The sequence below is a fragment of the Xenia sp. Carnegie-2017 genome, unplaced genomic scaffold (assembly GCF_021976095.1).
Source record: "Xenia sp. Carnegie-2017 unplaced genomic scaffold, XeniaSp_v1 HiC_scaffold_22, whole genome shotgun sequence".
Taxonomy (NCBI): domain Eukaryota; kingdom Metazoa; phylum Cnidaria; class Anthozoa; order Malacalcyonacea; family Xeniidae; genus Xenia; species Xenia sp. Carnegie-2017.
The window spans coordinates 5,985,037-6,006,195 of record NW_025813485.1 but is presented as its reverse complement, the minus strand read 5'-3'; the positions used below and the strand labels follow the sequence as shown (position 1 = coordinate 6,006,195).

Below are 21,159 nucleotides of genomic sequence, written 5' to 3'. Positions count from 1 at the left end.
TGTGAACATTCTGGACATCACATGCTTAATTTTGATGTGATAAATGATAAGTCTGTCTCAAATAGGATGTTACTCAAGATAAGACCGAGTTTGTCTTATATATACACATGAAAACTTTTAAACCGTGATTATATTAGTGCCTTTGGAATTTATATTGCACTAGAGGTAAAGTAAAGTGGAAAAAAGATCAATTTACGAATTATAGGGAAAATAAAATCACTAATTTTTTTGCCTTTTTTCTTTCGTCAACATGGGAAAGCTGACTAGTGGGACTCAATCCGATTTATAAAATTGTGTATGTCCTGGGTCTGTAACGATAGAAAGTCGAGTGTTGACAATTCAGTATACTTCATGCTACTAACTTCTAAATTATAGTTATTTTCACAGGTTAAAAAATGTTAGGTTGTAGATGAAGCCGTCAAAAAGATTGCTGAAGGGGGGTGGACTTTTTCTTTGGTAAGTTCTTCGAATCATCTGCTTTGAAGTTTGAATTCTTTCGTTCTTGTAGTCTTGTGCTATGCATTTCTTTGTCATCCATCCGTTAGTCATTCTTTGTGTTGAGGTCAGTGAGCTGACGTCTTAAGATGGCTGGTAAAGACGAAGCGCTTAGTTCAAAAATTGTAATTGAGCATTCACATGTTGGCGAAATTTCATCAAGTTTAGGGGAAAAAATCAAATTTGATGACTTCTAGAGAGAGGAATGTTTCATAAAGCATCGTAAGTTTACTAAATATTTTTAGTTCTGGATTACGACACTTGTGCAAATGAAATATTTCAGTTCCTGTGACAACTGACAAGACGTTCTGGCCCGTTTATAAATCTTAACTCTTAACTCCAATTTTCAAACAGTTTTGGTTTCGCATTGTAAAGAAAATCATTGCAAGAAGCGATTTTTTTGCGGCTAAGTTAATTTTTTATTTGTATTCTAGCATGTCCATAGCATTGCTACTTTTTTAGAGAAAATATATTCAAGGACGATGCTTTACCAAGGGCATACTACATACCGTCATTGGAAAAAGAACTTTCACGAAGTGCAAAGAAGGTAACTGGTAGTGTGCGATCTAGTAATAGGCAAAATAAATTAGCTCATTCTTGGATTTATATACAATTCACAACTGATTAGTTTAGCAGTTCAATTGTTGCTATTTTACTATATGCAAATTATTAACCAATAACATTGGTGTAAAGGTATTTTTGATTTGAATTTGAGTTGTAATAATTTATTTTGCTGAATCTGCTACCCGTAACTGCACATGGTGCATCTAGGTTTGGGACTCCATTTCATGGTTGGGAAGTAACTTGTTTTGGATGCATATATATTAATTTGTGTACATCAGATTAAAACAATGTCTTGCAATGCACCAAAAATGGCAAGTCAAAGTTTTCTAGCTAGAGAAGTTTGATTCTGAATTATTAGACAAGTGCATAAGTTGCTTTATTTAAGGAATTGATTGATGTATTTTTATATTTGTTCAATGCAGACATGTTTGAGTCCACTGTGTTGCACAAGTGAAGAAATTACTAAAGAAAATTCAAAATATAGCGAGCAATTTTTGCATGAGTCAAATAAAATAGAAATCCCAACTAGAGAAGATGGCACAGCACCAGAGCAAGAGCTTTCATCTGGTTCAAAATTTGATGAAACCTGGCCCAGCACGGAAAGAAATGTGTCAGACTTGTCTCAAACTACACCACAGTCACTTTCAAGTTTGCCTTTGCAAAAAAAGGCAGAAGAAAAACATGCAGCCTTCTCTAGTCATGCCGTTACCACAGATTGTTCATCAAAACATTCTACCTTGTCAAAGTGAGTTATACAAAGAATTTAATGATAAGTAATTTTTCATTGAAAACACATATATATTTGAAATGCTTCCTATACAGTCAACATTGGATATTAACACCTTTCGGAAATGAACACCTCTGGTGTGCAGACACTACCAGGTCAGCGTCCCAAAGGTCGACAATTGTGACACTGTTTGTGTTTGAGAGGAGTTCAGTTCTCAAGGCTATATTGAAATACTGCGGTAAAGGTCTGAAAACTTACCTGACAATTCCTCTTCACTTGCGGTTTGATTTCCAAAAGCCTCTTGAAAATAAGTTAAATGTCAAGATGATAATTTTGAAATACAAGTTCAAACTGTGTAAAATCATTTATATCACATTAAAGAGATTGATTATACTTTTCACAAATTGAAAACTCACCTCAAATCCAAAGTAGTTGCATACCTAAATTCTCACATTCTTACATATAGATGCTTCAGTCGACTTGTTTTCAATTTTCCTCAGATTTGTTGAAAGATTTCGGCATGGTGCACCAACCAGCCGGAAAGATCGGTATCTCCCAAAATCTCATGGAGAGTTTTGGTGGTTGTCGCCACCCAGTAGTACTTCAACTCCAAAAGAAACCTCAGATGCATGCACAATAAATTTCAGTGGTCGCAGTGGTGATAGTTATCAAGATTCATCATCAACTTCACCACCTGTGCAGGTACGAAACTTATGTATTTTCTCTGTATTACGTAACAAAAGCTAATGCTTTATGTGATTTGACATTGTTGTGTACAGCTGTATTACGTACACATTTTAAACTTAAATCCATTGTAAAGGCAACAAATAGTTTCGTTTGCAAGAAAGACTGCAACACATTGCAAAATGTAAAGTTATATGGTTCTCGGGTTTTCTGCCTTCTAGGAAATTGACAGGAGGGTTAGGATATTAAATACGTGTAGCTAAGGTTGCATTAAGATGAAATTTAACTTTGTAAGTTAATTAACAGGTTAAGTAGCTAAGCTCATTTCAACATTGCACGTGCAGTTTTTGCTTTGAATATATCATAAAGATATGTTTTTCGTCAAACGTTTTCCAATGGCGAACTGAGTGATTTGATTTGCATGGTGACCGACACGCATACACAGAGTGCAATAAGAAAGTAGATTTAATGTAACGCTTGCTATTCGTCACTTTTTTAGGCGTATGTTTATCACCGTGATCATATTCTTCCTCCGGCCAAAGGCGTTGCAAAAAATACCAAGTCCACGAATCTGAGTGCTCGTACCAACCGTTCAATCGAAAAAAGGTTTGAAATTTGCCAGCCTCGGCTAAACCGACGTTCGAATTACAGTATATCTCTTCATAATTCTTTCGCGGTTTTCTCATTTTACTAGCGAAGATACAAAACCCTCTTTTAAATCCGTTCCCAAACTCTCATCAAAGTGGATGGTAGATAGAGACAAAGTAATAGAAGAAGCCAGTCAATCAAGAAAACCTAAAGGAATGTCTCATCTTGCTCCCGAAGATGATATTCTTTATCAATGGAGGCTATCGAGGAGACTTGAAAAGGCCAAGCAATTAGTGAAGGGCTTTCACGCACGCAAATTTGAAGATTATTCAAGTCGGGTGGCCAATGACTGTTTGTCATTGCAGAAGCATCATTCATTTAGTGGAAATAATGTAAAACAGAATAGTGAAATGATCATTCCAAATAGTGCTAATTGTCACGTTCATGATGAAAGTCGCCCCCAAGATCAGACATTTCTCACTCACAATCAAATAATGGCAAGGAAAAATAATGTATCATGGAGTCAAGGGAATGAAAGTAAACGTCGATGTGTTGACGCTGAACATGACCCTCTCGAAAAAAATGTACCTGCCGTTTGTTTCATTGACAAGGAAAACATTCCCTCTCATGTTCACATGCTATGTGATGTTATGCCTTGTGTGAAAGAAAATTGTGCTGTTGATCGCGCTTATCTTACAAAAGAAACTCAAACAGAAATCTTTGATAAAGAAGATGGTGACTTGCATGCTTCTTCACTGAATATTGGTAAACGAGGTGAAAATAATTTGCAAAGCTCAGAAAATATTGTATGCGTGCAAAATAGTGCAGTTTCGAAATTAAAAGACTTGAATGAGGAAAAAAAGGTTGCTCAGCCAGTTCATCCTGATGACAAATTGAGACCAGCAATACCTTTGGAGTGCACGTCGCGTGGAACGCACGAAACAGACATGGCTAGCTCAGCCAGCAATACCTTTGGAGTGCACGTCGCGTGGAACTCACAAGACAGACAGGCTAGCTCAGAAAGAGTGGAAATGAATGGTTTGTCCAATGTAAAAAATAAATCATATGAGAATCAAACGTTGTGTAAAAAAGATCTCGAAAATGTTCCTAACAAAAAGGCAGATGTTAACTTAAGAAATGACGAGCTTGTCAATCACAGAAATGAAGAGCATGCCACTGTGAACTGTGACGAGAAGAGTAATCGTAATACCTGCATTAAAGAAAAGGACAGTGGTCGCTACTCTCTGCCACAAACATCGGTGCAATCGTCAACTACTGACACTGCGTTACAATCAGAAAATGATGGCGTCATTGGAACAATAATCGGCCAGGTGAGCTATAGTTTTATGTTTTGCAGATTTTCACATTTTCAGGCCTACTGTTTGTGTGATGTGTTCTTAATATTGTTTCAGGTAATCTCGGAGCGTCTCTTTTCTTCTCTGTCGTCTTCACAGCGAAGTGATTGCAGCACAATAGAGGAGTGTAACAATGACGTTCACGAGAAAGTCACTGGTGAGCAATTTTTATAATGAATGAGAGAAGAAATCCGTATAGCGTTTGCATTACCAACATGGCTTCTTTGACGCCACACGTAAAACATCTTTCATACATCTTACATCATACCCAACATCTCTTTTTTTCAGTAATAAGGCAATATTTATGCTTTAACTAGATTTTCTATAGGAAAAGAACAACGTTTTTATTTATCGTTTCAATACCACGGCCTCGCGCACCTTTGTCACAGTATAGAAAAAAACAGTAGTCCCAATGTATAGAAATTTTTTGTGTAGCGCATATCTTATTACGCATGTGATTAGCATAGTGGCAGCCAGTCAATTGCTTTTTTCGGCCAATAGGTGGTAGAGATGGCTAGCTGCAGCCAGTAATCTAATTAAAGATACAGCACCAAGATGCACAGTAGAGTGAGACTACTGTTTGTTTCTATACTGTGGCTTTGTTCATACATTAAGTCGAGCTACCGTATTTTCTATGACAGTTTCTTGAAAACTGTGCAGTTTCGAAATCGCCATGTTTTAAAATGACATAAACACCTGGTTGTGACGTCACAAACATGCCTCATAATTTTCTCGAAGTAAAAACAAAATTGCTGACAAGGAGTAAAATAAACATGAATAAAATTCTAATTTTCTATGAGCCAAATAGTCGAAGAATACGAGTTACTTTGATTTTTCATAATTTATATGGTAAAAGTTTATTTATAGTCAAAAAAATATATATTGCCCTTTTCCTTTAAGACAGTTTACACATTTTATGATGACGTGAATTGTCGAATTTGCAAAACTAACGATAGAATAAATTTTAAAGGCTGCCCTTCTTCAAACATACATACATTTCTTGCTGTTCTCTTGTAGTAGAAACAAGGGAAGTCCTGTTTCCAGATGATGATATTTTGATACAGCTTCGTCAGCAAGCGAAGTTTTATGAAACACATTTAAAGTAAGTTATTGCAAAAGAAAATCACGAGCGAATGTTTTTGGCTTATTTTAAACGCATGTCTTGCGCTTCACTATAGGAATATTGACGCCATTCTTGCAGAATTAACTGATTGAATATCTAGAAGCTGGAATGACTAGGCGCGTATTTGGTCGAAGTGAGTAAATTGGATGATCCTGTGTTAAACCTTGTTAAACATCATGAAATTATATGCTTCATCCGAGCGGATCTACTGATGCTAGTCATCTGTATGTACATTGGCTATTTTTTGTGACCAGGGTCATTTCGTTCAACAGAATATATAAAATTTGCAATATATTTTGTAGAACAAAAATTTATCCTCGTGGGATTTTTTTGGGCCCAGAAGTAGGCGACTCTGCACCTGATGTGACGTAATAAGGAGAAAACATCACATGCATTGAAGGTATAGCTTCATAATACAGGTTTAAAGTAAAGTATAAAGCTACTATAAGAAATCTTAAAAACCCGCTTGTGTTTTGAGCGAGTAATCAAAGAAAAAATGTGTAAAACATAAATGTTCGGACGCTATTTCTCACTAAAATTCAATATTATCATACGGTGTTTATGCTTCACGAGACTAGCATCTTCATTTTTTTTTATCACTTCCGGTCCAGAGACACCTAGTTCTGTGCCTAAAAAGTCCATGAGGATAAGATCTCGACCTATTAAATATAGCGCTAATGTTCTTAGTCAATTTAACTATCTAAAGAAGTTGTTTCTCTCACCCTGATTTTTGCACTGTTTTATAGCCATTCATAAAAAGTAAGTTATTCAATTTCCGAGTTTTTCTTCCCTCTATGAATATATTATAGTCTATTATAGTCTATTATAGTATATTATAGTCTATTAAATTGTCGTATGATCTCAGAAGCACCAGATTGACTAAGCATTTAAAATAGACGACAAAATTTTTTTATGATAAACATGTTTCGACTTACATGAATGTCATTGAATGTAAGTCGAAACATGTTTATCAAAAAAAAAATTTGTCGTCTTTTTTAAATGCTTATCTATTAAATTATATTCTTCAGACGATTTCTTCATCGTTGACATCGAAGTAAGTGTAAATGGAAAACAGTTAATGAATGGGACTTTAGATTTGAATTTGAGATTCTTCCTTTATCGCTTTCTGCTATTCTTATTTCTATTGGACCATTTAACCGGAATACACTGCCATCTTTGCATGCCAGGGCAAATGTTTAAAAAATATTTCCAAATGAAAAAATCACTTCTTTTGAGTTTCGAAAATCCCCTTTGTTCAATCCCCGGTTCATTCAAACAGCAGTTCAATATTAACAAGAAATCTTTGTAAGGAAATCAATTATAAGGAAGCAACGTGCAGTAAATTTCAAATAAGGTTTTTTAAAAAATCACATGGTATAAATTAGGGAGATGACAGACTGATGGTAGATGCTAGTTGTTTGTTATCACGCTAGTAGGTCGAGAAAAATGACACAGTGAATGGCAGTTGGTTACATTACGTGTCAATGGATGGCGGTGAATAAAAATAATGTCATTATGACAACCCTGTGTAGAACACGGAATTATTTGGTAGTACGCCGTAACATTGCCATTGTGTTCATTGGACATCCGCTATCCAGTTCTTCATTAGATCAGTGAGTGGGACACGCTGAACAACATGGCTGCTAGAAGTAGTGAGAAAAAGAAAAACAACGAAGATTTAACGCCAGAACAAATAAATGCTCAATTTAACCAACTGCGTCAAGAGCAGAGAGCTTTTCTTTCCAAAATCGGTGAACTAGAAATGGATTATTCAGAGCATAGGTACGGTACTGCTCATTGTTCGAAATATACTTTCTTTAGGTTGTTTGCACATGTCTTATCTATTTAAAAGACTTAAGTGAACCTTGATTTTACAAGTATTTCTTCTCCTAAAGTATAGCGCATCGACTTCATTGATTTTTCAAGGTGTTGATTACATGGGCTGCTATATTGGTCTGGATCTATTAAATATTTGTAAAATTCTTTACAATGAAAATTGACATGGAGGCAAATAAATACTAATTATACCATCTACCGGGCTACTACTCTAGGAAAAGTAATGTTGTAAAAAAACATGCAGTTTTCTCCGATTTTTATTGAAATTCAACCAGCATTTCTCTTAATCTCTTTATATAATGTATGTGTCAAAATTCAGTGAAATAGTCTTTGTTGCAGCTTATTTTACAATTGTTTTGTACTCATTTTTTGAAGAGCTATTATAAACTATGATCATATATTTTCTTCAGTTTCATACCAAACAACCGATGCTTTCTTTCAGTATGGTGATTGAGAATTTAAAAATTATTGCACCTGACCGAAAATGTTTTCGTTTGGTTGGGGGAGTCTTGGTTGAGAGAACTGTTAAAGATGTTCTTCCTGCGTTAGTTAGTAACAGAGATAAGGTAAATTTATGATGTAGTATGAAGTATATGATGAAGTCATCTAGCTACATGTAGGTGATATGCTTATATGTGGATGACTTCATCAGAGAGCACAATTTGCTTGGAACAATTTTTATTTTTGTTATTCTAATGCTCCAGATTAAAGGACTTGTTCAAAACTTAAATGATCAACTGAAAACAAAATCGGATGAACTCAATGTTTTCAAAGAACAGCATAACATCAGATTGCTGGGGGAGAAACAACAAGATGAAAAAATGAGTGAGTTGAATAAAAATGTCAAAAAAAAATAACCAATAGAAGTGTACATGTTCCAAATGAAGTGGAATTTTTTCAGTGTTTGATGTTAATGTGTATTTTTATGGGCACGAATGTGAATCCTGAAGCTCTCTACCATTTTAACAGTAAAGAACTGTTTTGTGCCTAGAGAAATTTACATTCTACATACTTAATAAAAATTATAATAAAGAAGAGGAACTATCTTCATTTCATTAAGTGCATTTATTGAATAATTACGAAATACCTTTATTATTACTATAATGCAAGAAAAATGGGAAAAACCCAAAGTGTTTTTTAAAAAATACAACACCATATTAAATTTTTGCAATGTATTCCAAAATTTAACCGAAAAGTTTGAAAATTCATTGTTACTTAGAACACATATATTGTTGAGAGAACAACACTCTGACACTACTTGTTTTTCATTCTTACTGTTATTTTTTATTACATTTTCTATGTTATATCACAGTATAGGAAACATATAGTAGGGCCACTCCATTGAATTTTTTCGTGCCACGCATATCTTATTACGAATGTGATTACCATATTGGCAGCCAGTAAATTGCATTGTGTGACCAATAGGATTGACAATATGGCAAATGGCAGTCAGTAAACTAGTTAAATATACAGCAGCCAGTTGCACAGCGAAGTGGCCCTAATGTATATTCCTATACTGTGGTTCTATATTGGCTTAATATCGAAAACATCTGGCTATTTGCCACTTCATTTTTGTTTCACTAGTGTATTAAACATTGCTTACGAAGGCAATTGCTTAAAGTGCCTATATCATGTTTTTGCAGTTAGGCTATGTAGATAAATTAGAAAATTTTAAACATATTGTCAATATATTTTATAATTCGAAAATTTGATTTTCGTGCATATTTTAGAGCTCAAAGTCGGTGATTATTTGCCTGATCGTATCATTAAAAAAACTAGAGAGTCTACATCTGACGTCATATCGGGAACACGTTTTAAGAAAACACTGTATTTTAAACATAATTTTCTCAAAAGCATAGCTATATTGTTACATTACCCATGTGTATGGCATCTTGTGTCGTAGACGTTCAAAACCATTTTAAACAAAATACAACAGACGAATTTTCGATGTGACGTCAAAAATGACATTAGTTATCAGCTTTTTTATACTGGCGGTCAAACAATGAAAATGGTCAATTTTTCAACTTGGAGTGCGAATATATCCAGCAAAATCATATTTTCGAACTATAAAATATATTACAAAAGTTTTTAAAGTAGCCTGAACTATCTAAATGGCAGAAATGCAAAAACGTGATATAGGCACTATAAAAAGTTAAAAGTTAAAAAAACGTTACTAAAGTCATAAGAACACCAGATTTGCAAAGAAAAAAATCTAAAAAATTGGAAGAAAAACACAGGATCGCTTCAAAAGAGGGTGAATGGTGATGATAAAACAAACTTCTCCGTACAGGGCCCGAGCTGTATGTAAACACTTGACACTTCGGTCTGGCGCTTCACTTGACGCTTGGTAAATATAGTAATCAAATATATACACGCGTGATACATTATTTTCTTGGCTTTTTTCATCATATCCGAATTCGGCAACAGATGATTTATGAGGTTGCTCTTTAAAACTTATAATGTCGCCATTGTGCGACAATAAATTGTATAAAATAAAGTGTGTTTTTAATGATGACGTTTATTAATTCATTTTTGATAAAAACCATTTTATTTTTGTAGTTTATTGTTGCAATGGTTCTCTTGAAAGTTTTATGTTGGGCTATAATATATTCATAAAGAAAATTCGCTTTCCACCTGGCAAAAATCTGGTAACGATTTTGAATAAGCGCTTAATTAGGTGTGAATTCGTTAGTCATTTTTTGCTTTGTATCAATAACAAAGAAGAAACATCTTTTTGGACAATTTAACAAGTAAATAGATTCACGCATGCCATATTATCAGAAAAAAGACGATAATGTCCAAACAAAGGTACTTCCATAAAGGGATATCTTGAGCATATGATCTAAGGTGATCACCACAAACATAAGAACATGATTTATCCAGTAAGCTGCCTCTGCCGAATTACAAAAGATGATTTATGAGGTTGCTTTTCAATTTGATAGCCCAACATAAGACTTTCAATAATGATGACATTTATTTTTTAAATTGCTGTCGTAATGGCTCAATAAAAAGTCTTTTGATGGGCTATCATATACTCATAATGAAAATTCGCTGATTTCCACCTGGAAAATCTCGGGCTACGATTTTGATTATGCACATAATTAGGTGTGAATAAAAGACGAAGTCGTTTTTGTTCGTTAGTCATGTTTTTCTTTGTATCGAAAACAAAGAAGAAACATCTTTTTGGACATTTTTTAAATTGCTGTCGTAATGGCTCAATAAAAAGTCTTCTGGTGGGCTATCATATACTCATGAAAATTCACTGCTTTCCACCTGGAAAATTTCGGGCCACGATTTTGATTATGCACAAATTAGGTGTGAATAAATGACTAAGACGTTTTTGCTCGTTAGTCATGTTTTTCTTTGTATCGAAAACAAAGACGAAACATCTTTTTGGAAAATTTAACAAGTAAATAGATGCATGCATGCCATATTATCAGAAAAAAGACGATAATGTCCAAACCAAGGTACTTCCATAAAGGGATATCTTGAGCATATGATCTAAAATGATCACCACCAAACATAAGAACATGATTTATCCAGTAAGCTGCCTCTTCAACAGGTGATTTTTCAGATCTCAAAATCGCAGAAGCTTTCTGAATTTTTTTCCTGTACTTCAAATTTGTTGTTACCTTTTCAATTGTTGAAACTAGTTCTTCAATAGAAAACGAGCGTATGTTTAGCATCGCTCCGAAACCTTTATTTACAACCATGGCAGCATTAGCTGGTTGATCACCAAATACTGGAAAACCTAGTATAGGAACACCTGCAATTATTGCTTCTTGAATACTGTTACTGCCACAGTGAGAAATGAGAAGTTTTGTATTTTTATGACGAAGAAGGTCAAACTGTGGAAGCCATTTATTGAACATGAACTGAGATGATGTGTTGTTTTGCCATGGACTTTGTATGATATATTTATATTTCGTTCGTTCAAAGGCTTTTAATAATATTCCCATTATTTCTGATGGCACAGATGCTATAACTGAACCAAATGAAACGATCACAACGCCATATTCCGCCTCATTCATAAAAGTTTTGAACTCGATTGGAAGTTCTCTGAGACTGGGATTATGTAGATGGCCGACACGTTTCACGTTGGGCATCATTGGCTCATTATAACTGAACACGCTTTGTTGCCAAATTATCCACAGTTGAGCTCTAGTTTGTAGCTCTATTGGGGAAACGTACGGTTTTTCGGGAACGAATTCTGATAACAATGATACATTATTCATTGGGTGTATCCAATACCTCATCAAACTTAGTAGAGTATTCAGTAAACGCTGTTGAAAGTTCATTTGATCCGTGTACGATGAAAATATGATTTGAGGGAAGACAGTGTGTACAATAGGCGTTCGTGTGAGATGAGGGTAATCTTTTTCACCAATCATTATAAAAGGAACGTCGAACTTGTAAGGTATAAGGACCAGCATAAAAGCAGGAACTGAGGAGTCCAGTAAAATTAACTCCGGGTCGAATTTTTTTATTTCCTTCACAAAGTAATTATCTTTCAAGATTTTTGTGCTTATGTACAAAAGTTTCTTGGTTAATTCGTCTCCTGTCAGTGTCATTTTAATCGGCGAAAAGCCCTGTTTTGACAGTATGTTCTTTGTATCAGGGTATTCCTTTAAGTCATCAAAACAGTGGTATAGCAGTAAATCAACTCCAAATTCACTCAGCCTGTCTTTAAGATAAGTCGGAGCAGCAATACGAACATTATGTCCTTGATATTTTAATAGTTTTGCAACATTGGCTGGTCCAATAGTATGGCTGTAAGATGGGTATCCAATGTAAAGAATATTTGCAGCATTACAAGTGTATGCAAAAGTCAACAGAGCTATATGATAAGCAAACAGCATCTTTCCTAGATTTGTGTATATAAGTCTTTAATATACAAAATGCCACTTACGTTTCAACTTTCCGTTATGTATTTATTGCGCATGCCCAACTGCCATAAATACACCCACTGAAAGAGCTCAGCTGTATTTCCTGCAATGCTACGTTTCCTTTACAATTTTGAACCATTTGCTTTGCAACGTCATTTCGCCAGTCTAATACGTCAAATCCGTAGCCAACTTGGTCACGCTGTTGGTCACACACTCAAAGGACAATTCTATAGATTGGACTCATTAGATTAGCGGGACATGTGCCATTTCGTTTTAGTCGTTATGAAGAAGTCAAAATGTCGCACTATATGTTAGTTTTTACATTCCATACCGACAATTTGGAACTTAGAATATATGAAGCATGTTTCCGTCTGTTGTTCGATCCGAGCGAAGCCAATATATCTTTGCTGCACGCATCAGCGTGGCACCCATTGGTGGCTGCGCACTTATCGACTATTCGAGACATGACTCGGCCCAGTCCCTCCCCTGACATATAAACTAGTGAAATCATTGTGAAATGTCGATTTGTTGTTGTCTGTCGCATTGGTCTGGCGGTATATTTTTCCGTGGGAAATTTTTTACTGTTTGAGACTGAGCGCTCAAAAAAAGTTTAACCTCTTAAGCCATGGGCCCACTTCGAAAATTGTGAATTTTTCATGCGTCCATCGAGGAACCAAAAACTTTCTTAACCATCATGTTGCTGTTGTAGTACTTATCAACTTTAGCATGTACGTCAATCGTATAACTTGCACATTAAAGAGAAAAACCGATTATTTTATCTTGAGTATATGATCAGAGAGAAGTGAAATCAATGTTATGTTTTTACATCATAGACAAAGTAAAGCAAAGAGAATCTTGCTCTCAACCAATTATGTAGCGTCGGGTGAAAGGTCTTTCACCCTACACTTGGTAAGCAATGGCGAACCACAAAGTTTGCTGAAGTTGCTCACTCGGATGACGAGTTTTTTGCGTTATGTATATCAAGAATAGTGCTAACTCAAATTAATATCATTTGCACTTGCTTCTTGGTGTATAATTACTTTTTTGCTGCTAAATGGAGAAAACTCTCATGTAATAAGGCGAAATTCCATTGCAAATTGTTAAAGTCGGTTTTTAATCGTCCAAATGCTGCGAAGAGAACAGAACAGGCAAATAAGAACGAGAGAAAGAAAAACAAGACGATCACATACGGAATTTTTAGTTTTGGCGACTTGTAATTCAGTATATGTGAGATAAGTATTTGGTACCAGTTGAATTTCAAAGCTACATTTCCTTTCAGTTTGAGTTTATTACTCGAAATTTACTTCAAATACTGCTCAGGATAGTTGTGTTTCTACGTTGCCTTTTTTGTTTCGATAAGATAAGAAATGCATATTGTATGAATTATTCTATCAATGTTGCTTCAAACTAACTAGAGCGATTTGCATTTCAATGTTAAACTATAATTTTGATAGATGGTATCTGAGATGTCGTGTTTGCTTTCTTATGTTATGCCATTTGTTGAGCTATGAGTACATTTTTTCAATTTTTGAGCTTTGCTTTTTATTAATCATGTCCAACATTCACAGCTGTTTGCAGTGCACTCGACGTCTTTTAGTTGTAGTTGTGAAATATTGCTAACTCAGCGTTGTACTACTACTGTTTTAGTATACTGTACATACAGTATGGCAAGGCTCCAAATCTGTACTCATTGCAAGTAATGACCATGGTAATGACGCAGACAAGAAGGCTTCTGGACAGAAATATAGACGACTAAGACGCTCATAATCACAACTTTCCACAATGGATCAGGACTAACGGCTGACTTAGCAATTACCGAAGTAGAAAAATATACTTGGAGCATGGTATTGATGATTTTTGGTTCAATCAAGCAGAGGCAAAATGCCCTTTTTTCGTTTGTTTGGTGAAATAATAGTTTGAAAAGGTTGATATGTGAATACTTTGGGATATTTTTAAAAATATACTTCTGGATGTTTTATAAACCGTCTTTTTATCACATAGATTTTTTATGTTTTTCTTTGTGCTGACAATTTTAAGCTGGTGCACTCATTTCACATTTTTTCAAAGACTTCTTTAGATGATAACTTATTTCTTGTGTGATATTTCCGAGGCTATATGTGCAAGCGTAGCGATTTCTTGTTCTAAGATGGCGGACATCGTTGTTCAACAACGCAGTAAAACAAACGCTCATTTTCTCCTTAATGTGCAACATTAGGATTTGAGATACCTTGGGAAATGATAAATATAATATAACCTACCTGTTTTGTAAATGTCGGTAATGAGTAAGGTGTGTCTCATTTGAACATGTGTTTGCTAAGAATGTACAAAACGATGACGTATGTACACGCTGTGTGGCCATAAATTCAATTTTCGGTTTTTTGATTTTCATCCTAAAATTGCTTCCTAAATACACACATGTGGGGAGTGAGAAGCTGTAAAATATTTTGCAAAGCAGTCATCTTCGTTAAATCTCAGCGGAAATAGCTCAATTCTTCCATATTTTTGGGCGTCAGCTGACAATTAAAGCCGTGATTGAGACATTGTTCTTGTTGGTTAATAAAAAACAAATACACGCGTGATAAATTATTTTCATTGCAATTTTTAACAAATCCGAATTACAAAAGATGATTTATGAGGTTGCTTTTCAACTTAATAGCCCAACATAAGACTTTCAATAATGATGACATTTATTTTTTAAATTGCTGTCGTAATGGCTCAATAAAAAGTCTTCTGATGGGCTATCATATACTCATAATGAACATTCGCTGCTTTACACCTGGAAAATCTCGGGCCACGATCTTGATTATGCACAAATTAGGTGTGAATAAATGATTAAGTCGTTTTTGTTCGTTAGTCATGTTTTTCTTTGTATCGAAAACAAAGAAGAAACATCTTTTTGGAAAATTTAACAAGTAAATAGATGCATGCATGCCATATTATCAGAAAAAAGACGATAATGTCCAAACCAAGGTACTTCCATAAAGGGATATCTTGAGCATATGATCTAAGGTGATCACCACCAAACATAAGAACATGATTTATCCAGTAAGCTGCCTCTTCAGTAGGTGATCTTTCAGATCTCAAAATCGCAGAAGCTTTCTGAATTTTCTTCCTGTACTTCAAATTTGTTGTTACTTTTTCAATTGTTGAAACTAGTTCGTCAATAGAAAACGAACCTAGGTTTAGCATCGCTCCGAAACCTTGATTTACAACCATGGCAGCATTAGCTGGTTGATCACCAAATACTGGAAAACCTAGTATAGGAACACCTGCAATTATTGCTTCTTGAATACTGTTACTGCCACAGTGAGAAATGAGAAGTTTTGTATTTTTATGACGAAGAAGATCAAACTGTGGAAGCCATTTATTGAACATGAACTGAGATGATGTGTTGTTTTGCCATGGACTTTGTATGATATATTTGTATTTCGTTCGTTCAAAGGCTTTTAATAATATTCCCATTATTTCTGATGGCACAGATGCTAGAACTGATCCGAATGAAACGATCACCACGCCATATTCCGCCTCATTCATGAAGGTTTTGAACTCGATTGGAAGTTCTCTGAGACTGGGATTATGTAGATGGCCGACACGTTTCACGTTGGGCATCATTGGCTCATTATAACTGAACACGCTTTGTTGCCAAATTATCCACAGTTGAGCTCTAGTTTGTAGCTCCATTGGGGAAACGTACGGTTTTTCGGGAATGAATTCTGATAACAATGATGGATTGTTTATTGGGTGTACCCAATACCCCAACAAATTTAGTAGCGTATTCAGTAAACGCTGTAGAAAGTTCATTTGATTCGTGTACGGAAGTACAAGGTGAGGAAAGACAGTGGGTAAAATTGGAGTTCGTGTGATTTGAGGATAATCTCTGTCACCTATCATTATAAAAGAAACGTTGAACTTGTAAGGTATAAGGACCAGCATAAACGAAGTGGCAGAGAAGTCTAGTAAAATTAGTTCTGGCTTAAAATTTTTTATTTCCTCTATAAAGCGGTCATCCTTCAATATTTTCGAGTTTATGTCCACAAGTTTGTTCAATGCTTCATCTCTGTGAAATATCATTTCAAGCAGCGAGATTTTCTTAAACACATTTTTTGTATTTATCTTCGTCATCGGATCTTCGTTCGTGCCATCAAAACAGTGATACAACAGTAAACCAACTCCAAATTCACTCAGCCTGTCTGTAAGATAAGTCGGAGCCGCAATACGAACATTATGTCCTTGATATTTTAATAGTTTTGCAACATTGGCTGGTCCAATAATATGGCTGTAAGATGGGTATCCAATGTAAAGAATATTTGCAGAATTACAAGTGTATGCAAAAGTCAACAGAGCTATATGATAAGCAAACAGCATCTTTCCTATATTTGTGTACATAAGTCTTTTGTAAACAAAATGCCACTTACGTTTCAACTTGCCGTCATGTATTTATTGCGCATACCCAACTTCCATAATCTTTCTGGCAGTTCTCAAAAATATACCATAAATAAACCCAGTGAAAGAGCTTAGCTGCATTTCCTGCAATGCCACGTTTCCCTTTATAATTTTGAACGATTTGCTTTGCAAAGTCATTTCGCCAGTCTAATACGTCAAATCCTTAGCCAACTTGGTCACGCTGTTGGTCACACTCAAAGGACAATTCTATAGATTGGACTCATTAGATTAGCGTGACATGTGCCATTTCGTTTTAGTCATTATGAAGTCACGTTGTTGTTGCTGAAATCGTTTCTGTATTTGTAAAAACGTTACTGTGATTAACATTTAAATCGCAAAAGGCTACAGAAGCGGAAGTGGGCACTTTTTGTATTTTGACTGTGAATTTTAATAATTGTTCTTTATTGGTTCAATGGTTTCAACTTACCGTCATTTGATCATTATTTTCTTGCGCATGCTCTCCACTTCGACGACCTTTCTGGTACAAAACAGCAAGCTTTTTCTAGAGTATTCAGTAAACGCTGATTTACAATAAAATATAAAACACGTGCGCTCTGATTGGTCGATGCCCCGTGTTTGGATCAGACCATCCAAACACAGAAATTGAAATTGTTGTCAAGAAAATTTTGAAACAAAGACGATTTTTGCCTATAAATGTGCAGTCAACATTCGGATCGTGTTTCGTGCAATTTTTAATTTTTCCTCTAAAATGTATTCATGATCGATTTTCAAATTCTCTTTGATAGATCTTTGATTGATTTCATTGGTTTGATTGATTTGATTTGTTCAGCTCAGCTCTGTTTTGCTCTGCTTTGCAAAAATGTAAAAACAGCTATAGACCAATCAGCGCACGCGTTTTGTTGTTTTTATTTTATAATTGTTCATTCAATGTTCATTTGAGTGCCATGAAGACAAGATAAGCTAAATTAGAGAAGGTTTAATTATGCAGTGTTTGTTTACTATTGTTTTGTCCAGTTATGGATTCTGTTGCTCTATCTGTTACATAAAATAACTGTTCTTTATAGCTACCAATTACCATCTCGTTATCTAATACTGTCCATAACAATTTGAAAAATTGATTTCAAAGGTTTGCTTTATTTATATGCAATCAGCCTCAGAATTATTGAGTCGAAAAGATTTTTTTGACCGATTGTGAAGTAAAATTGACGTGAATACTTTGTATATAATGTATAAATTACTGAGGTGAACTTTACATAAAGAAAATACTCAATTGTGTTTCATTTCAAATTTTGTAAGAAAATGATGGAATTCGGCACTAAACAAGTGAACTCATCGTAGAAACTTGTGGTGTTCATCCAGGATAGACTTCTTTATTTTCTTTACCCTAAAAAGCAAAAATTTCATTTGGCATGCGTGTTTTTATTGATGCTGTTACATGAGCAGCTTGACGACAAACGATTTTCTATTGCTGTTGAACTTATTGCAGTTTTTTTGTCATAATAAGCTGCGTTAGTTTCGTTCAGTGTATGTAGAATTTTTCATGATCTTAGAGTTGTGCGTGCAAGTCCTGGATACGAGGTTATGCTTTGGTAAATCCATACATCTGGTACATAAGATGAGCTACTGGCTAACGACAACATAGTGGAAGTTTCAAGCGATGTGTACATTAATATGCTCACGTACCATTCCTTTTCATCCTCGGGCAACTTTGATGTTCGTTCTTTGTCTTTTACTGTAAGTTTTGACTTGAACTCTCTGAAATTGTTTTTTACTTCTATTTTTTGTTCGTGTAACGTTGGACAGTGTATCTGATTGATTGATTGCTAGCAAAATAATAAATTATGATTTTACGCTATTGAAGTTTCGCAGTCAGTTTATTATGTTGTCATTACTGCATCAATAGCAGTAAGCTGTGTCAACTTTCAATCCATCTGCTATGTATGTGAAACATGTAAAAACGTCTTCCTGCTTCTTAGTTTTAATAAACATCAAGAGCTTGAGAAGACATGGGTGTCTGGGCATCCGAACACTCACGATTTTTGGAGTTTAGGTGTCACTTATAGCAAGAACACACACAGGTTTAACTTCTTGCTTGAATTGGCTTATGATATGTTTTCATGCCAAATATTCAAATCATTAAACAGATCTTTCAGGCCGACATAATGAAGATAAAAAAAAACTGAATAAAAAGAATATCGACTACTATGCGTGATCACATAGTGAAGATTTTAAAAGCTTTCAAAGCCTTTGATAAACTAAACATTTGAGTTTGTGTTTACACACTTACATAAAGCAATGCTAATTGATGAGCCATGTATTTGTGATTGCTACCATTAAATGCAACGTTGCTCAGCTGGTTTGATAAAGTAATAATTTGGTTCAGTACCCCAGGAGTGTTAAAATGTTCTAAATAAAACAAAAAAATATTTATTTGTTGCGTATTTCGGATAAAGTTCATTGACCAGGATAGATGTACTTTAACCTATGCTTTGAAATCCTTTGATATGATATTATATTAAGGCAATCCCACGTTTATGGGGAAATTTTAACTGAAGACTGTAATGTTTCATACCTTGAAGGAGGCTTTCTTGACCAAAGAAACTAGGACCGTCAGGATTAATGATGTAAGACATTACTCGAGGAAATAGGTACATTAAACCACTTTTTTCCAGATACTCCTGAAATAAAAACGAATTTGCCTGTTTTTTCATTTATACTTATAAATATTTTTTAAATATTTTTACTCTGTATCGCTTCTTACTTTCAATGTCGGCTGTGGTGTGGGTAAGAAATATAGGTTTTCTTCCATTTTCCACCATGCAAATCGTGCTTTAAAAATACAATGTTATTTCACAAACGACTTTACGCTCCTGATTGTTCCAACTTAGGATGAAATAGAAAAGTTACAAAAAGTATAGGCGTACACGAAGTTCTATCCCTAGCGAGGGGGGAGGTATTCAAAAAGGTTTTAAATGGACGAAGTATAAAACCGCCCTGCTATTAATTTCTCAAATCTGTGTAATTTGCCGACTACCCCCCCCCATAAAAACGCCCTTTTCCCAATATTGGGAGTAGAGCCTACGCTCCCCAACCCGCACACCTATGAATGACTGGTAATATTTTATATAAAGACGCAAAGACTTTTGCAGCAACCTATCATCGTTTATCTATACGTGCACTATAAATATATTTTTGTTATAAATCTCTTACCTACCAACGCTCTACTGATGTTGTTTTATTTACCTTCTGCTTCAAATGAGCTGTGATATTTGTTTTTGTTTTTAGGGCTAATCTCTGCAGTTTTAGTCTATGAGAGAAATAAAGCACAATGCAGCACTTGCAGCACAAGCGACTCTTGGTGTTTATGACACTGTCTGACAGCTTTGCAAATACCGTACAGTGTATTGTTTGCAGAGAGATTCCAATTGTGAGCAAATTGTCATAATTTCTACGGAGACGTCTTTAAGAGATAATGACACCTTCCGTAACGGTGCATCCAACTGAACGTCCACTGAAATAATAATTTTTACGTATTTTTCAGAAATAGCTCTCATAAGGATTGCTGGATATTCATATAGCTATCAGTGAATAGCATTTAACAGTGTGATGGAACACAATGCAATCATGTCTTTGTACTTATATTATTGTGCTTGTATTTTTTACGTAGCATTTACAGTCCCCAACTTAGGAAGTAGAACATTGCGCTGCAAGGTGCGTTAAATGTGGTGCATGTCGTTTTCAAAATACGTAGCTAACTTGCTTCCGGAATACTTTTTTGGTTGGTAGAATTAGCTTTGATCTGAATGACGGAGAAAACTGAATCAATAACATGAAAATTTTGTATGAAAATTTTTCTAATAAAAATTATTGTAGAATGAAGCTAATTATATTATCCATGATTGAACTCCACTATTCCATGCACTGTAGTTTCATGATGTGTATAATTTATACGACTGAATGCAAAGTATAGAATTCTCGTAACTCTGCGCTACTTATTGAGAATGTCAATTTTCATCCTTACCTTTAAAGCTTGGATCGTAGGGCGAAGCTGACTGCAAAGGATCCGATAAATGATACGTAGTAGTCATAGTTTTCTACTTCGGTGAAGCATTATACTAAATATTATAAATGTTTATTCGTTGACAGACAGCTGTGCGTTAGCTATCACAAGCAACAACCTGCCTGACAACAAGATGCAGCATAGTAATCAACTATTCAGCATAAAATTGTCGCAGGAAAATTCATAGTATTCGGAAGTTACATCTTTTGGTATGACTTGCACACTCGACGTTCGTTATCTTTGTTGGGACATAGAACATTCAATAAAGACGATCATGCTAGAAATTTGAAGACCTAACTAATCTGAGGACCTAAACTCTACAAATTTCAGAAGCCTATGCTAAACAAGATGTATCACCTATAGATCTTACTAAAAGTTATGTTTCAGGAAAGCCGTATGTTGTATTTTGAATTTTAGTGACCTTTTAATCCAATCTG

General features: G+C 34.9%; 5 protein-coding genes across 8 annotated transcripts; 2 read left to right on the top strand and 3 right to left on the bottom strand.

Moving 5' to 3' along the window:
• The first annotated feature begins 574 nt into the window (after positions 1-574).
• LOC124445307 lies at positions 575-6,105 on the top strand. The gene is made up of 10 exons (XM_046996018.1): positions 575-717; positions 958-1,042; positions 1,482-1,804; positions 2,287-2,488; positions 2,970-3,076; positions 3,165-4,389; positions 4,471-4,570; positions 5,431-5,515; positions 5,592-5,669; positions 5,839-6,105. The coding sequence occupies exons 1-9, from the start codon at positions 701-703 to the stop codon at positions 5,626-5,628; spliced, it is 2,181 nt and encodes a 726-aa protein (XP_046851974.1). The 5' UTR covers positions 575-700; the 3' UTR covers positions 5,629-5,669; positions 5,839-6,105.
• Positions 5,850-18,519, top strand: LOC124445319 (prefoldin subunit 2-like). Of its 2 annotated transcripts, none has more exons than XM_046996043.1 (5): positions 5,850-5,936; positions 7,135-7,318; positions 7,815-7,938; positions 8,077-8,197; positions 18,213-18,519. In XM_046996043.1, the coding sequence occupies exons 2-5, from the start codon at positions 7,173-7,175 to the stop codon at positions 18,302-18,304; spliced, it is 483 nt and encodes a 160-aa protein (XP_046851999.1). In that variant the 5' UTR covers positions 5,850-5,936; positions 7,135-7,172; the 3' UTR covers positions 18,305-18,519. The 2 variants fall into 2 exon arrangements, with proteins under 2 accessions (XP_046851999.1, XP_046851997.1); XM_046996041.1 differs by lacking the exon at positions 18,213-18,519 and adding an exon at positions 9,932-10,512.
• On the bottom strand, positions 9,871-12,609 carry LOC124445310 (UDP-glucuronosyltransferase 1A5-like). Of its 2 annotated transcripts, XM_046996024.1 has the most exons (2): positions 12,282-12,609; positions 9,871-12,142 (listed from the first exon to the last, which is right to left on the bottom strand). In XM_046996024.1, exon 2 carries the CDS (start codon positions 11,941-11,943, stop codon positions 10,720-10,722), a length of 1,224 nt encoding a protein of 407 aa, XP_046851980.1. In that variant the 5' UTR covers positions 11,944-12,142; positions 12,282-12,609; the 3' UTR covers positions 9,871-10,719. The 2 variants fall into 2 exon arrangements, with proteins under 2 accessions (XP_046851980.1, XP_046851979.1); XM_046996023.1 differs by lacking the exon at positions 12,282-12,609 and having other exon boundaries at positions 9,871-12,263.
• On the bottom strand, positions 14,838-17,047 carry LOC124445309 (UDP-glucuronosyltransferase 1-2-like). 2 transcript variants are annotated; one of them, XM_046996022.1, is made up of 2 exons: positions 16,674-17,047; positions 14,838-16,448 (listed from the first exon to the last, which is right to left on the bottom strand). In XM_046996022.1, exon 2 carries the CDS (start codon positions 16,378-16,380, stop codon positions 15,109-15,111), a length of 1,272 nt encoding a protein of 423 aa, XP_046851978.1. In that variant the 5' UTR covers positions 16,381-16,448; positions 16,674-17,047; the 3' UTR covers positions 14,838-15,108. The 2 variants fall into 2 exon arrangements, with proteins under 2 accessions (XP_046851978.1, XP_046851977.1); XM_046996021.1 differs by having other exon boundaries at positions 14,838-17,047.
• Positions 17,638-20,829, bottom strand: LOC124445316. The gene is made up of 8 exons (XM_046996036.1): positions 20,684-20,829; positions 20,061-20,173; positions 19,906-19,969; positions 19,424-19,491; positions 19,235-19,340; positions 18,950-19,068; positions 18,346-18,485; positions 17,638-18,046 (listed from the first exon to the last, which is right to left on the bottom strand). Exons 1-8 carry the CDS (start codon positions 20,748-20,750, stop codon positions 17,992-17,994), a joined length of 732 nt encoding a protein of 243 aa, XP_046851992.1. The 5' UTR covers positions 20,751-20,829; the 3' UTR covers positions 17,638-17,991.
• Between the last annotated feature and the right edge of the window lie 330 nt (positions 20,830-21,159).